General features: G+C 35.2%; 1 protein-coding gene across 3 annotated transcripts in view; it reads right to left on the bottom strand.

Annotated features, from left to right (window-relative positions):
* Nucleotides 1-17,142, bottom strand: part of RYR2 (ryanodine receptor 2) — an 832,848-nt gene that overhangs the window by 146,527 nt on the left and 669,179 nt on the right. For all 3 annotated transcript variants that reach the window (XM_070781954.1, XM_070781952.1, XM_070781953.1), the window contains 5 exons: nt 13,476-13,536; nt 11,613-11,851; nt 10,053-10,134; nt 5,498-5,628; nt 1,096-1,416 (listed from right to left, as the gene is read on the bottom strand). In XM_070781954.1, the coding sequence (XP_070638055.1) occupies nt 1,096-1,416; nt 5,498-5,628; nt 10,053-10,134; nt 11,613-11,851; nt 13,476-13,536 (834 nt within the window). The remainder of the gene's footprint in view (nt 1-1,095; nt 1,417-5,497; nt 5,629-10,052; nt 10,135-11,612; nt 11,852-13,475; nt 13,537-17,142) is intronic.

The raw sequence follows: 17,142 nt of genomic DNA, 5'->3' as shown, positions 1-17,142 counted from the left end.
ATAGTTGAAGCTGTTAACAACAGTTGTAAGCTTGATTGGGCCATTTTTTAAATTTAATTTTTATCTTATATTGGAGTATAGTTGATTTACAATGTTGTATTACTTTCAGGTGTGCAGCAAAGTGATTCAGCTATACATATACATATATCCATTCTTTATCAGACTCCTTTCCTATATAGGTTATTACAGAATACTGTAGAGTTCCCTCTGCTATATAGTAGGTACTTATTGACTGTCTATTTTATATATAGTAGTGTGTACATGTTAATCCCAAACTCCTAATTTATCCCCCCCCCCCCCAACCCCGGCAACCTTTCCCATTTGGTAACCATAAGTTTATTTTTTAAGCCTTTTTTAAAATGAATTTTTTTCCTGTAAGTGTAATATAGATGCATTGGGGAAATGTATAAAAGAGAGATGTTAAAAATGAACCAAAATCACCCTATCCAAATTAATAAGACATTGGTGTATTTGGGGGGGGGTGGAATTCTGCCAATAAACAACTTCATATGTATACTTTCAAACTCAAGTTTTTAAAACTCTTTTAATCCTCCATGATATTCTGAATATTCTCTAAGTCATAAAATATTGAAATCTTAACATTTAAAGAAAGCATAATACTCTGGAATATGGATATACACAACCTGTTTAACCATTCTCTAGTGCCTGGTCACTCAGATTGCTTCCAATTATTCAATATAAATAGTGCAATCCTCCCTGACTCCTGCAAAGATAGATTACTAAAAGTGGGTGAGTTCAAAATCCAGTTTTATTTTTGTCTCTGTCTACAGAATCATTAATTTTGATTGCTGTGTTTTAATTAATCTTAGCAAGATCTTCACGAGATTGGTCAAATTAAGAAAATGTTTACTCACTTAAATGTACTAACTATATGGAAAGTTACACAATGTCTGATTAAATCTAGTTTTTGGGTTTTTTTTAAGAACAGCAAACAGCATGAAAGAAATAATCAAGAATATTTTTTGAGTACAGAAGCAAATATTAATCAAGACTGAGAGAGGAAGATTCTAGTCTTCTGTACTTTGAACCTTTCTGAAAACAAAACGTAAATGGCACATTGCTTCTCAGTCTTACCTGCTAACCTCTTCATCCAGGCTCCCTCATCAATACCCAAGTTATTATATATGATTTTCAGGATATTGCCCAGCAGCGTGTTCATGTGCTCTGAGTTCAGAGCTGTACAGCACATCTCAGCCCTTCCCGGATTATTCTCAGGCCCATGCTCCCACCAACGAGACATGTAACTACAAAGCATGGGCAGGACAACTTCCATCACATGTGGCATCTGTGTGTAGCGAATCCCGGACTCAGCCAAGTCCACAATTTCTTCCATGAGCTTCTCCAAAGACGGTATATTTGGACAAACATCTTCCACATTAGCAGGCAAATTAAGAGCTAGAGAAACACACATACAAATGACACGTGTTCGGTCAAAGAAGTGACCTGCCAGCCACGTGGCCACTGTTAATAACAGACATCAGCAACCATTTCATGCTGAGCTTCAAAATTCAGCCAGACCTGGCATGTCTTCAGCTGGATCCCACTCCCTCTTCTCATGGTAGCTATTTCAAACTTTCTTTGCCCCCAAGTCCCAACTCCACCACCTGAAGATCAGCAAATGACCACCCCTTGTACTTCAGAGCAAACAGGAGTATCAGATGTCTCTCCCTCCAACTGCCTGCTCTCATGTGGCCAGGATTTGTGCATCTGGTTTCACATTCACCTCTATTCCCCTTTTCAGAGGAAGGAGTTCTGAGGTTCACTGTTCCACCTGTGACCTGATGTCAAGCCTACACTCCAGCAGATGCCTTGCTCAGGATTGCATCTTCAGCTCCTTCTCCACTGTCTCCTCCCTAGCAGCCTATACATTTGCTTAAGTCTCTCCCAGACTGTTCACTTTTCAGATGCTCTCCTAGCCACAGATGTGAATGCTCTGCTTTCTACCACTAAACAATTTTATTTTTTTAATCCTTATCTAAAGTAAAACTTCACATCACTGACCAAAATTCCCTTTTCCTAAAATCCCCCTTTTCTTAACTTCAATGCATTCAGTCTTTCTTGACTCTTTTCTAAATTTTGCCAGTCTCTTTTTACTAAATCTTTTCACCTTGCTGAACTTCTATATGTGGGTTTTCTTTAGAGATTTGTGTTGAACTCACTTCTCTTAGCTTGTATGTTTGCCTAGGCAATTCTGGCCATTCCTTTGAGATTCTGATCAGGCAAATTAACTCTCAATCCCATATTTCCTAAAGCTTTGTGTGAGTATGTGCTTCATAAGGAATGTGTCAAAAAGCCACTGCAAAAGGGTCTAAATTAAACTTGACCTTTCCTCTCCAATCTAGCTCTTCAGCCTGTACTAGTAGTATCTCGGTGAGGACAAGGTTGTCTGGCGAGTCACCCAGGCTAGAAACCTGGGAGAAATTCTAGGCTGGGAGGCTCCTTCATCTCCTATAGGAAATGCTTGTATCTTGAGGATTTCTCATAACCTCTGCACTACAAACTTCATCCAAGGGACCTTATCCAATCAGATCTCTTCTGAATTACCACAATCATTTTCTAATTGGTGACACACACTACTCCATCTCTCTTACTTCTATCATGATGTTTTGCTGCAATGCAAATCTACTCATGTTACTCCACTTTTCAAAGCCAGTGAAAGGGTCCTATTGCACTGGTACAGTCCCCATTCCTTACCTGACCTGGAAAGCCTGCCTCAACTCTTCTTGGTTTTCCAATACTTACCTCATCTTTTCTCTTTCTTCCCTGAAAGCTATCACCACCTCAAAGTACTTGAAGTTTCCCCTAAGTACCAGTGTTGCAGTGTCCCTAATTTCAAGGCTCATATTGTACCAACTTTGCTAAGTCTTCCCAGGTGCTCTTAGCTCAAACTGCTTTTTCACATCCCCAGTGTTCTTTATTGTGAATTCTATCACATATATTCATCAGTTTCTCTCCCTTGATGCATCTAGAACCTCCCAGAGGAAAAGAACCAAATCATATTCATCTTTGTATCCTGTCTCCTCCACCTACCAACAATCATATGTTGAATGGCTTGAGTAAAAAGTGAATGAAGGAGAATCACTAAATGCAGTTCCTTTGCTTTGTTATGAAAATGATGTATTATAAGAAATAAGCAGGTAAATTATTGGCTCTGTGTATTTGCTTATCTGTAATGAAATAGCAATCTGTTTCATGCTTGATTCATTGCAAAAATATTAAAGGATCAAAAATCCTTAATAAGACAACAAGACATGCTTACACAGATAATAATACAAATTCAATTGTGTTTTACTGTTTACAAATATATTATGCAACTATCTCGAAAAATATCACTAAGTTATAGTCAATATATTTTCCTTTAGCTTCCTCTCTGTGATATGAAATTAGAATCACAAACTAGGTAAAGTAAATGATAATTATTCAGCTTTTAAAAAGCATTCTTACTTGAAAAATTCACTATAAAATTAGTGTAACCAGTAACTCCCATACAAACATGAATTACACAAAATGATCTCATTAACTAAATGATCTCATTAATTAAATGCATATGTCTCATTAACAGAGATGTATGCATTTGTGAACAGCAAATATTCTTCTCCAAGTTTGGGGAACTCAACATCTACTTCTGTTTAATTGACTATGCCAAAGCCTTTGACTGTGTGGATCACAACAAACTGTGGAAAATTCTGAAAGATGGGAATACCAGACCACATGACCTGCCTCTTGAGAAATCTGTATGCAGGTCAGGAAGCAACAGTTAGAACTGGACATGGAACAACAGACTGGTTCAAAACAGGGAAAGGAATACGTCAAGGCTGTATATTGTCACCCTGCTTATTTAACTTATATGCAGAGTACATCATGAGAAACAGGCTGGATGAGGCACAAGCTGGAATCAAGATTGCTGGGAGAAATATCAATAACCTCAGATCTGCAGATGACACTACCCTTATGGCAGAAAGTGAAGAAGAACTAAAGGGCCTCTTCATGAAAGTGAAAGAGGAGAGGGAAAAAGTTGACTTAAAACTCAACATTCAGAAAACTAAGATCATGGCATCTGGTCCCATCACTTCGTGGCAAATAGATGGGGAAACAGTGGACACAGTGACCAACTTTATTTGGGGGGGGCATCAAAATCACTGCAGGTGGTGACTGCAGCCATGAAATTAAAAGATGCTTGTTTCTTGGAAGGAAAGTTATGACCAACCTAGACAGCATATTAAAAAGCACAGACATTACCAACAAAGGTCTGTCTACTCAAAGCTATGGTTTTTTCCAGTAGTCATGTATGGATGTGAGAGTTGGACTATAAAGAAAGCTGAGTGCCAAAGAACTGATGCTTTTGAACCAAGGTATTGGAGAAGACTCTTGAGAGTCCCTTGGACTGCAAGGAGATCCAACCAGTCCATCCTAAAGGAAATCAGTCCTGAACATTCATTGGAAGGACTGATGCTGAAGCTGAAACTCCAACAATTTGGCCACCTGATATGAAGAACTGACTCATTTGAAAAGACCCTGGTGCTGGGAAAGATTGAAGGTAGGAGGAGAAGGTGATGACACAGGATGAGATGGTTGGCTGGCATCACCGACTCAATGGACATGAGTTTGAGTAAGCTCTGGGAGTTGGTGATGGACAGGCAGGCCTGGTGTGCTGTAGTCCATGGGGTCCCAAAGAGTCCAACATGACTGAGTGACTGAAGTGACTGATTGCAAGGCTTTTGGAAAACAACTAATATACAATATAGTTTATCAGACTTAGAGGACAATACTGTTAGAAAAAAATCACATGAAATAAAACTGTCCCAATAAGATGGATCTAGCAAGTGAACTGAGAAAAAAGCAAAGTATGAATCCATGCTGCTGCTGCTGCTGCTGTCATCTCAGTCATGTCCGACTCTGCGGGGCCCCATAGATGGCAGCCCACTTGGCTTCTCCATCCCGGGGATTCTCCAGGCAAGACCACTGGAGTGGGTTGCCATTTCCTTCTCCAATGCATGCATGCATGCTAACCCGATTCAGTCGTGTCCGACTCTGTACCACCCCATGGACAGCAGCCCACCAGGCTCCTCTGTCCACAGGATTCCCCAGGCAAGAATACTGGAGTGGGTTGCCATTTCCTTGTCCAGTGAATACATAATCATAACAAATAAGAATATTGTACATGTGCTGACTACCTATAAGAGATAACTGAATTAGAGTGACCTATTTTTTCCATACTGCTGATTATTCTGTCTTATTATTAAGAGGGTTAACTTGTCTGTGGTTCATTAATTTAAAAGAAATGAATTTTCTTTCAGAAAAACAATGGAGATAGTATACAACACTCCAAAAACTTCCAAATAATAAGACTTAAGAACAAATAGCATTGGAGATAATAAATTAAAATAGCCCATTAAAAAATTATGGTTGTAAAATACTATAAATGTCATTCAGTTTTAGCTTCAAATATCAAGTACCACACATGCTTCTGTGCTACCTGCTCTCTCTCTCGAAGACTTTGTATTGTAGATGGAGTAAATATTGTGCTTGTCCAGGTGAGTTTCCAAAAATGCTACAGGAAAGGCACCAGCAAAAGCAGCCAGACATTCTCCCAATGCAGAACGTTGCCTGTAAATGGAAACTTTACATTTTTAAAGCCTTCTAAGTGAATAACTGAAGAAGTTATATTAAAATTGGCAAAGTCAACCTAAAAGAAAGACAATCATAGAGCTACTGATAAAAACTACCCCTCAGATCCAACCTCTATATTGTAAATTATCATCTGCTTTCCATAGCAAGTTCCCTATCATTTTTTTTTAAAATCTGAATCACCTGTCAGCTTAAGAGAAGTTAAAAACAGTACAGCCAAAAATATCAACAACAACAAACACACTTATAAATGCCTCCACGAGTTTGGACATTTCATTTGGTTTCCTTTTCTTTCTTTTTTAACACAGTGTTCTAAGGAACAATTCTTGCCATATGAATAGATGGATTTTGATAAAAAATTAAAAAAAAATAAAGTACTAATACTAACACACATATAACTTTCTGAAAGTTTGCCATATATAATTAATTTCAGGGTTATATAAATAATGTCAGGTTATTAGTTATGAAATAGTAAGATACACTAGATGCTAAAGACTATAGATAACACTTAAAACTGATTTATTCATTTTCAAGAGAAGGTGGTGCCTTGGGAATCAAACTGTGATCAATTTATTTAAGAATTCTCCTGCCACTGATATATTTAAATTCTCTCTCTCCCTCAGTTTTCTACTTAATCCAAGGCTTTACTGGCACCTTAAATGTTTATTAAATATAGAATAATATGAGAGTTCAGCAAATTATGAACTCTTTAAATGACTTGGTATATATATTTAATTTAAAAGTCAATAAAATGGATTGAGTTAACAAGATAACATAATTCTCTTGGGTAGTTTTAAATTTCTTATTAAAAAATAATAAATAATGCTTGATTATTTAATATTTTAATTAAAACAACTAGATAGGTACTCTGCTAGGAGAAAATATCCCTTCACAGAAAGAAACTGAATAAGGTAAACTTCAGTTTACACATTGAATAACATTGCATTACTAAAAATAAGACATCAAGCAATTACAAAGAGCACAGGCTTTTATTCATACAGATCCAAGACCTGATCTTACTCCTAATGCTGCGTCACTCATTGTAGGAAAATTACTTACACTTTTCAAGTTTTTCTTTCCTTACCTAAAAATGAGGACAGAATTGCAAAATATCTAGTACACAATATGGGTTCAATAAATGTTTTAAAATAATGAGACATACTTTAAGAAGTTAATAGCCTAAAATGTTTCATGTATGACCCCAAGGTAGGTAACCAATTTCCTGACATCTGATTCAAAGCGTGAAAGCAGTAGTTGTTCAGCTGTGTCTGACTCTTTGCGATCCCATCCATGGACTGTAGCCCACCAGGCTCCTCTGTCCATGGGATTCTCCAGGCAAGAATAAAGGAGTGGGTGGCCATTCCCTTCTCCAGGGATCTTCCCAACCCAGGGATTGAAGACTGGTCTTCCGCACTGCAGGCAGACTTTTTACCATCTGAGCCACCAGGATATTGAGCTAGTCCTTTTATTTCATTAATAATTCTTCTGAATTACTTAATGATTCACTTTAAAATACCAATTCAAATAGTAATTCTCAGATTAATTTGATCATTTGTGTTGTTTTCTGGAAATAGCAACATTTCTTTTAAATGATTTGTATAAAAATAACATTTTTATAACATTACATTTTTTAGTATACCATCATTTTTTCAAAATACCTTTTATTCACCTTCAAATTTTTATTTTTATATTCGCCCAGAATCACTCTACAATTGTGAAGTTAACTGAATAAAATGCACATATACCTTTTTTTTAGACTCTAAGAGAATGGTCCAAATTTTATCAAGAAAAATATCCAGGCAAGAACAGCAAAAAACAATAACGGTAAGTGCTGAGGTATAAGAGAATAACTGCTGAGGCATAAGAGAATTTTGACTACCAGGTATTAAAATAAATTACAAAATACTAATAATTTAGGCTAAACAGTACTGCTCTTATCATTCAAAAAATCAAATAATAGAACAGAATTCTAGAAATGTATATTCTAGAACACATTCTATAAATATAACCTATCATATTTAGTGTATGATTGAGTTTATTTTAAATCATTGAATAAAAGGAACATTTAATAAATCATTATGTTAGACATGATGGATGATTTAAAAATTGAATTTAAATTCTACATAACAAACGCCAAACAGAAACATGAAATTCAGATGCATTTCTAGTAAATTCTCTTCTTAGCCCTGAGATAATCATTTCAGAAGAGGGCAACAGAGGATTAGATGGTTAGACACCATCACCAACTCAATGGACATGAACTTGAGCAAACTCCGGGAGGTAGAGAAGGACAGAGAAACCCTGGGCTGCAGTCCGTGGGGTCGCAAAGAGACACAACTTAGCAACCAAAGAACAACAAACAATTTCGGATATTCTCTGCCTTCCTCAAGCTTCTCACGCTTGTTTTTTCAACCATGATTTGGCTAAAGACTCCAGTCATATTTCAATGAGACAACAAAAGTTATTAGACACACACCTGTTTCCTATTGAGTAAAGTTTTGAGTCCAAAGAACCATGTTTTAAAAAATACATTCCTGACGACCCCATGTTATTCTCTGAATTGTGTGCTCCTCACACACAATAACTTGCCACTATAACATTTATCAGTTTATTTGTTATGTTTCTTCCACTTGACATAAGCTCTTTGAGAGCAGGGATCTATCTGTTTACTGTTATATCCCAGAATCTGACATTTAATAAATATTTACTGAATGAACAAAAGAATTAAAAAGTAAATCTAGACAAATGAAAACATGAAAAACCTAGGAGAACAAATATTTCAATTTCTAGTTGTTAAGGTACAGTATAAACTTTTTAAAATCATGAAAATAAGAGGAAGACACATATGACGTAACTGGTAGATTTGATTATATAAAAGTTCAAAACTTTCATGGCATAAAAACTATCTGTACATTATGTCTTATATATAAGCACTATAAATGGATAAAAATGTGAAAAATCATAAAAACAGGAGAAATGACAGACAAGAGGTTAATAATTAATAAATAGAAAGGTTATTACTGATGAGTAAGACAATAAACTAATAGAAAAATGGACAAAAATTAGAAAAGGTAATTTATCAAACAAATAAAAATGGCAAAGTAAACATAACAAAGTAGCCCATATCGAGTAATCAGAGAAATGCACCTGAAAATAAAAATGATATCCCATTTTAACTATTAAATTTATAAATAGTAAAAAAGAATAATCAGAAATGAGAAACATGTGAGGAAGTAAGAATCCTCTTGCAAACTTTATAGTATAAAATGAATCAGTTTTTTAAAAGATAGTAAAATGTGTATCATAAACCTTTAATATGTACATACTTTTTAACCCAGATCTCCAAATTCTGATAAAGGAAAGAAAATAAATACACACAGAAAATTATGAACATAGATTTAGCATTATTTATGATAATGAAAAGAGAAAAGAAGCTATATGTCAAAAATGAAGGAACATTTCAATATATTATGATACTTCCTTAGGATAAAATATATTTTATAGCCACAAAAAATTATTTAAAAAAAGATTAACTTAAAATGCAGATAAAACTTCAAAAATATTTAGACAAAAAGCAATTATTTTTTTCCATTGATCTACTTTCCTATATACTGGTAATTGCAACTTTACCATTTTAAAAAAGTTTTAATATTTGGTAGGCCACATGCATACCCATTTATTATTTTATTTTTCTCTCTCAAAATTGTATATGCTAGTCTCATGCATTTATTCTTCCTAATGAACTTCTGAATTATTTTTTCAAGTTCAGTAAAAAAGCAAATATCTACTTGAAATTGTATTATAATTAAGATTAATTTGAAGAGAATTTACATCTACTCAATATTCCTCTCTCAGAATACCTTTGATTTATTTACTTCATTTATTGGTCTTTTATTAGCATATCTTTTTATTTTAACTGGTAAAAAAAAGTCTTCTTTTTCTTCTCTCTTCCATAGAAATTTTTTACTAAAGTTACCAGTGATCTCTTTGCTTCAGTTCAGTGGGGACACCTTATCTTACTTGATCTGTCCACATCCTCTGACATTGCAAATCTTCCCCTCTTGAACTTAAGAAAAAATTAAACTGGTTTAATAACTACCCATATTCAGTCTTTTATAAGATTCATTAATGTTTTAAAGTTTAAACTTTATATTAAATATGGTCTTTACCATTATTGCTTTACATTTTTCATTCATAAATTGGCATTTATTATATTAATAAACATATCAATCAAATTTAGCATTTAGCTTAAAGATTGCCTAATTCCTCCCAAGGAATTCAACACATCAATCTGGTTGTTTAGTTTATAACTAAGGAAAAAGTTACAAAATGAAACCCTGGAAATGAATAATTATAACATCTAAAAAAACTATTAGTAAGAAGTTAAACTCTTAAAATCTTACCTTTCCACATAAATACTCTTGCTGGTTCCCAAAGCATACAAGCTAGTCAGAATTCTATAACATGACACCTGTACATCTTCCACTAAGGAAAAAGAGAATTTCATTCAAAACACTTGTTATCAATACACTGTCCTGAGAAAGTTTAGGCTAAAAACAAAATTCTATATCAAAGACATACTAATATTTTAATATTTGACAAAATATAAGAACATATAAAATTATATTTAAATTCATGATTATATTTTAAAATACAAAATTTAAAAATTATATTTAAATTACATTTAAAACTTTTTTCTCAAATAAAAGTCTTTTCTTGAAGGAGCTAAAAGCATTCTAAAGACTCATGCTCTGATTATACAGACAGAATATTATCAGGAACAATTTATCATTTTTCTTTAGGCATAAGAACAAGGATCTCTTCAAGAATAAAACTAAGCACAAGAATATCTGGGAGGACAGGTCCATTTTGACTCCTGTTTCAAAGGTACATAAAGACAGTATCTTTTATTTTAACTCTCAAATGAACAAGAATGAGAATGCTGGAGAATGGGGTGTATGATTTATTTCTGAAACAACTTAGAATTCAAAGCATAAGAAAGTTACTCTTGTAGTTTCTAAAGCTAGAAAATAAAACTTCTAAGATGATCTCTGATTTAATAAACATGTTCAACAGGCAAAGAAATATAAGAACCTTGGATTTCTAATGCCAACTCTGTTACCACTTTCTGAAGGACACACCATATCATTCTCCTCTCCCATACTTGTTTCTATGTCAATATGGGATGGGAAGTAATGTTCCCACTGGTTCAAGTAGTATCAATATTTCGAAACTAGTCTTGGTGCCATTCTCTGATTACCACAATGGTTTTTACAGAACTTTACCTGGGAGACCTACACCATTTGAGAGTCTGAGTGCGTGGGTCTGTGGGCAAGACCCACTTGACTGCTAGATATTGGCTTTTCTCTTCCTTCATGTTCATACAGGCAGAAGGGAAGGAACTTAGGTCATGTGTTCTCTTTCCACTCAAGCTTCGGCATTCTGTGGCTATTTTTAATAACTACAGAATTCCAGACAAAAACAGCAGATGAAATCCCCTATGAAAACAGACTGAAATCTATAAACCAAGGACATTTGAGCCACCCTGGTAGATCAATTATTTAGATACAGACTTTGTCTCAGCAGTCTTCACATATTGGTAGGAGAGCTTGCACAAACAATTTGCATCAACTCAGAAATAATTTGAAAACACTTAATGCTGCATGTCCTATGGTGAAACTGCATTAGAAAATTTCCAGGGAAAAAGACATCATAAAAAGAGTAAAATTTGGAACTTGTATGTCAACAATGTAGACTATCTATATCCACTACCTTACTGGTCCCTCCTGTGAATTCATGATCTACCTCTATAATAATGGTTTTGTAACTCAAATGTCAACTTCAAGTGTTCTTCCAAAAAAAAAAAAAAAATTTAAAGCAGTGTTTGAGTAATCTCTATGATGTGGCTGTTACAATTTCCGATTGTACCATTTAGATAATGAAACTCTAATAGATTTACATACATATGAGATCTTCTCCGAACTGATGCTGGCCAATATGCTCAAATAATGATGACAGCATTGGTAACAGTGCCACCGTGGTATAATTGATAATCTGAGTAACACCTTTGGGTTGGTTTCGGGTGTGGGTGAACTGGCCCTGCTTAAGATTCTCCATCGTCTTCTCCAGATCCTCTGCGGCATTGTCCAGGAAGGCTCTGAGTGCACTTTTAACACTCTCCAGGCCAGTCTTCATCACAGTCCTAGGGAGCAAAGAAGGGACAACTTATACCTTGTGGTAGGAGCACAGAAAATACAAATAAAACATGCTTTTAACTCATGTTTATTTGTTCATGACGATAGTCAACTTAATTTTTTTAATCCACTTTCAAATAACATTATTTTTCTTATATACTTGAAGTTATAGTAGTATCACTCCATACATGCATAATCTTTCCTAAATGCCTTTAGAGTCAACTTAATTAGGATCTTGAAGCAAAATGTAGTTCTTCTTTTTTTTTTTTCTAAACATCATCCCTACTCTCCCGACCCTCCCTGTGGCCGCACAAATGAGGAACCTTAATCCCCCAACCACGGATCAAACCCCAAACCTGCCCTCTATGTTGGGAGCCCTGAATCAACCACTGGACTGTTAGGGAAATCCCAAATGGCTCCCAAAGTTATAATGATGTATGCTTTTCAACTGTGGTCTCAAATTTTGAGAATACTTATTTCATGACTAACAAAACTTAGGTCCTGAGCAAGTTTAGTTCACCTCAGATCCAACAAAACTAGACTGTTTTGTGAGACAATGGGTGTGAAAGAAACATTTAATGGCGGTTAAACCAAGTTACCAACTGATAGACTTTTTTTTTTTTACTTTTAACGGTAGAAAATCCGTTTTTTCTAAATACGTCTCTGAAGACTGAACTCTGTATGAAAGTGACATGCTAAAAGCCACTATTTCACGTAGAAAATCAAGGTGTATAATTGTATCTTCTTTCTTTATTATATAAAACATCTCAAATAAAATCTTAAACATTAAAATGAATAATTCAAGGTATCACTGAATATTCTCTGTGGAAGACTTTTAGGAACTTTTATTTAGATATATCCTGGATAATTAATGAATTAAATGAATGGTTTAATGGCTGAATCAAGCTAACCAAATTGGTTTTGTATTTGGATTTCTGGTCATGGTGATATTAGGGCAGGGTAGAAAGTGCACGGACTTGGAAATTGGCCTACTTCCACACTTATTATGGAATCTTGAGCTTCACTTTACTCAACTGTAAAATAAGAATAAAACCCTCATGTTTCCTATAAAACTAAACATTATAACAAAATGGAGTACAACTACCATGCTTTGAAGTTAATAAGCTGTCTAGAGTTGTAGCTCATTATTTTTACCTCACATGATATAGTCCCAATGCAACTCTCAATTATATACCTAGCCACTACAGAAATTACTTGAAATTTAAATAACAATCTGTATCTGATTATATATAAAAATAATATAATGCTCTTGTATTACTGGGCTTCCCTTGTAGCTCAGTTAGTAAAGAATGTGCCTGCAGTGCAGGAGACCTGGGTTCGATCCCTGGTTTGGGAAGATCCTCTGGAGAAGAAAATGGTGACCCACTCCAGTATCGTTGCCTGGAAAATCTCATGGACAGAGGAGCCTGGTGGGCTGCAGTCCACGGGGTCACAAAGCGCTGGGCACGACTGAGCGACTAACACTTACTTACTTGTATTATTAATTTATAAAATATTTTCTTTTTCATCTGAAGTCTTCATTACAATTCCAACGAAGACACTAGCTTTTTCTTCAGATTCGTATATATCATTTTTACACTCATTGACTGAGATAAAAACATATCCATTTACCTTGCATCCAAAGTCTGACCCAAAATATGAAGACAGTTGACAATTGATGTTGCATCGTTCCCTAAAGAGGAAACAAATAGCTGTATAAACTGCTCTGAGAAATTCTCAATGTTCCTCTTTCTATTAACGCTTGTGTTCCAAAAAATTAGTCAAGGCACAACTCAATAAGGATAACTCAATTCAAGGGACTTTTTGATAATCAAGTTTAAAATCATGCAGTTTTTCTGCTTAAAAGTGGTTATGCAAATGTAAGTAGAAAAGCAATAAAGCATGTTTCATCAAATAGCTGACATACTCAAGAAGCATTCGAAGCACTGCACTATCCAAAGAATTTTAACTGGAGTCTTCAAACATATCCCCCTCCCAATACCAGTTCACATTATTTTTAAATCATATTGTATGTCAACTTTTTAAGTCAGCCGATATCCTCTGTGAAATGAGGTGAGTAAAGTCTAATAAAATTTAATTCCCTTTTAATTACCCCAAGTATGTCTGCTTTCTTATTGCATTCAACAGCATTAAGATGAATTATTTTGCCTGAATTTAACTGCATTCACATGAACTAACATGCCTGAATGTTGTTGGTCTTTGGTGAAAAAGAAGTACCAAACCATCATGTAAGAAAGTATCAGAGGCTGAAGAAGTTAGACATTACTTATGAGATATCTAAAATGGGGCAACTCCCCTTGAAAAATAAGATGAAACTTATTTTATAGGAATATTTCATCACTAAGTACAGAAATATGAATCATATAATACATATATTTTACTTTATGATAAGGATACAATAAAGAAAATATGAATCCAAAGTAACAAAGTGACCACACACAATATAGTCTGACACTGATCACTTCTTCATTTCATGCTTTCCTACATGTAATATACACAATAATTTCCTGGTCCTTAGGTTGACAACTCTTATTTGAATGTGAGTTTTTAAAACATTTGAGTATACTATACTCTTTATACACAAAAGTACCCTAAAATGAATGAATTAAACATACATGGAAATTAATAATTTCCTTAGTGTGTGGGCATTCCAGTTTAGTGGTATAACACAAATACGAAAAAATAAATTAGGTATTCATTGCTGAGACTCTTGAGTTCTTTCAGTAAATGTTCCATTAATCTCATGCTTTGAATCTCAGAACTTCCAATAATAATGATGACAAAATCCGTAGAAGGGCAGAATTTGTCATGCCCCTGTCTATTAACTGGTGGCAGTGCTAGGGCTTCTACTATAGTCCTTAGAAGTATTTTTCATTTAGTTATTCATTCACTCAATAAATACACGATAAATACCAGGTACTCTTAAACTTCCAGTAATAAGCTAGAGTTATGGTACTTGCATTTTAATGGGGGACACATAATGAACTATTAAGCCAAAAAAAAAAAATCAATGTTACATAATATATAGCCAAGGTAAAAGTATATATAGCAGGGAATGGGGATGAGAGCAACTGGATAGAGTAACAGGGGGAGTGGTCACTGGGTCCTCCCCAAGGAGATGGCATTTGAGCAGAGATTTAAATGAAGTGAAAGGACAAACCATGTATATATATGGGAGAAGAGCCCAGGTGGTACAAACAGATGTGCAAAGGCTCTGGGGCAGAAAATGAACCTACTGATCCTGGCAAGGAAGTCAAGATGGATGCTGTGGACAAATTCAGGAAAAAGAAGGAGAATATATGGTGGAGACAAGGGAACCAAGTTCTAGAGTATCACAACCAGAGCAAGCACTTTGGACTTTTTTTTTTTAAGTGCAATAGGAAGACATTTTGAACAGAATGTGAGCCAATTTATACGTTAAGAGGATTAATTCCAGCGTGCCAAATTCTGGGAGGGCAAGAGTAAAAGTGAGTTAGGAAGCCCTTGCAGTAGTCTAGAACCAGTAGATTGAAGATGGCAAATTTGGCCTGGGATATTATTGGTGAAGCAATTAAGAACGTATGTTCAGTTTTTGCTTATGTGTTGCAAGTTGGTGAGAGGGAAAGGAGACAAGGATAACTCCGCAACTGTTTGGGTGAGCAAGTGTCTGAGCAGTTGGGTGAATGGTGGTAGGATTCAGTGATGTGTAGAGAGTACAAGGTGGACGTCAGAGAATGCAAGGGGATGGGAGGGGTGGGAGTTGGGTATTCTGCTTTCAACAGGTGAAGTGCAATGGACCTATTCATCTCAGCTTGAGATATGGAATAGGCAACTGATACAAAAATCCGGAGTGCAGAGATGAGATCTAAGTTGCAGCTGTAAATCTGGGTCTCCTAAGCATATGGACATTTCTTTGAATCATGGGGCTGAATGAAATGTTAGCATGAACATAAATATAGAGGCAGAAAGGTCCAATAACCTCTAATGTTTGGAGGTAAAAATCATAAGGAGGACGCAGCACAGAAAATGACAGAGCGAAGGCCTGGGAGGGAGAGGGGATACAAAGCGATGCCTATGAATCTAATAATGCAACCAAAGTCAGCACCAATTCAGAGAGGCTGGCCTCTAACTCTTTTCCTAAAACTCACAGTTATACTGTCCCTTTATACAGATGATCAGTATCTGTACTTCATACTGAGCCTGGCAATGCCTTTTTCCAAAAGGAGGCTCAGGGCATTTTAAACTTCTATTTGTATAAGCTCGTGAGGTGTGATTTTTGTTTGCTTTGTGCCCTGATGTAGCCCAGCACCTAGACTAGTGCCTGACACATAGCAGGAGCTCAATTAGTATCTGTGGGATGACAATGGATGTAAGTATGAAGAGGAAGAAAGGGCACCAGTGGCTAGACAAGTTCTGTGGGTCCAGTGAACATCTGTATGGTAAATATGAGATTTCTGTGATTATCAAAGTCACAAAACTATAAGCTCAGGCAGATATACATTTTCGGACACTCCAGATCAGAGAGTACAACTTTAAATGGAAACAGCCCTCCATAAAAAATGGTGGGGAAAAGACCCTAAGGAATGAAAGAAAGTATTAACTGAACTTTAGTGTTATAATGTATGGACCAAGCAAAAGAATCAATTTCATTGGCATGTATAGATGCCTAAACTAATGGTTAATCATGAAGAGATAAAGTATGCAGTAAGACTTTTAAATAAAATAGCAACCTGGATATTGTCCTTCTGAAGGAGATATAGATCACCATCATCAGGAATGTCAATCACACTATTAGTAAGAAGCAGAGGGGCTAGTTCAGAGCATAGTAAGATGTTAAAACTTTAAGGTGATGACTGTATTTTCACATACTTAACTGTATGCAATTTCTTAACTGCTCTAAGTAGTATAAAAACCAAAAGTTTGATACTTTCAACTGGTGTTTTTTCCAAGTTCAAGCTACTTCCTCTGTCTTCAAACATAACTCTCGTACTTCTAAACAATACTTACGGATTACCTAATATCTTTAAGATTATGTGTTTGTTTGTGTGTGTGTGTAACAGCAAAGATACAAAGGTACAAAATTAAAATTACAGCTCATAGAATCTAATGACAACATACAGCAAGCATAGGGTTTTTAAAAACATTGTTAGCAACTCATAAAATAAAACAACCCCCTAAATAATAACAAAGCTAAAGCTGTTAGAGTCAAAATATCCTTTTTGCATTTTAATCTCAAACTGTTTTGTGGTTTTAAATATAAGGTTTCTACAGTTCAGGAGTTTTCAATGGTATCCAAAAT

This window comes from Bos indicus, chromosome 28 (genome assembly GCF_029378745.1).
Source record: "Bos indicus isolate NIAB-ARS_2022 breed Sahiwal x Tharparkar chromosome 28, NIAB-ARS_B.indTharparkar_mat_pri_1.0, whole genome shotgun sequence".
In the NCBI taxonomy this organism is placed as follows: Eukaryota; Metazoa; Chordata; class Mammalia; order Artiodactyla; family Bovidae; genus Bos; species Bos indicus.
The sequence above is the reverse complement of the archived record's forward strand: the minus strand, read 5'-3'. Positions and strand labels throughout refer to the sequence as shown.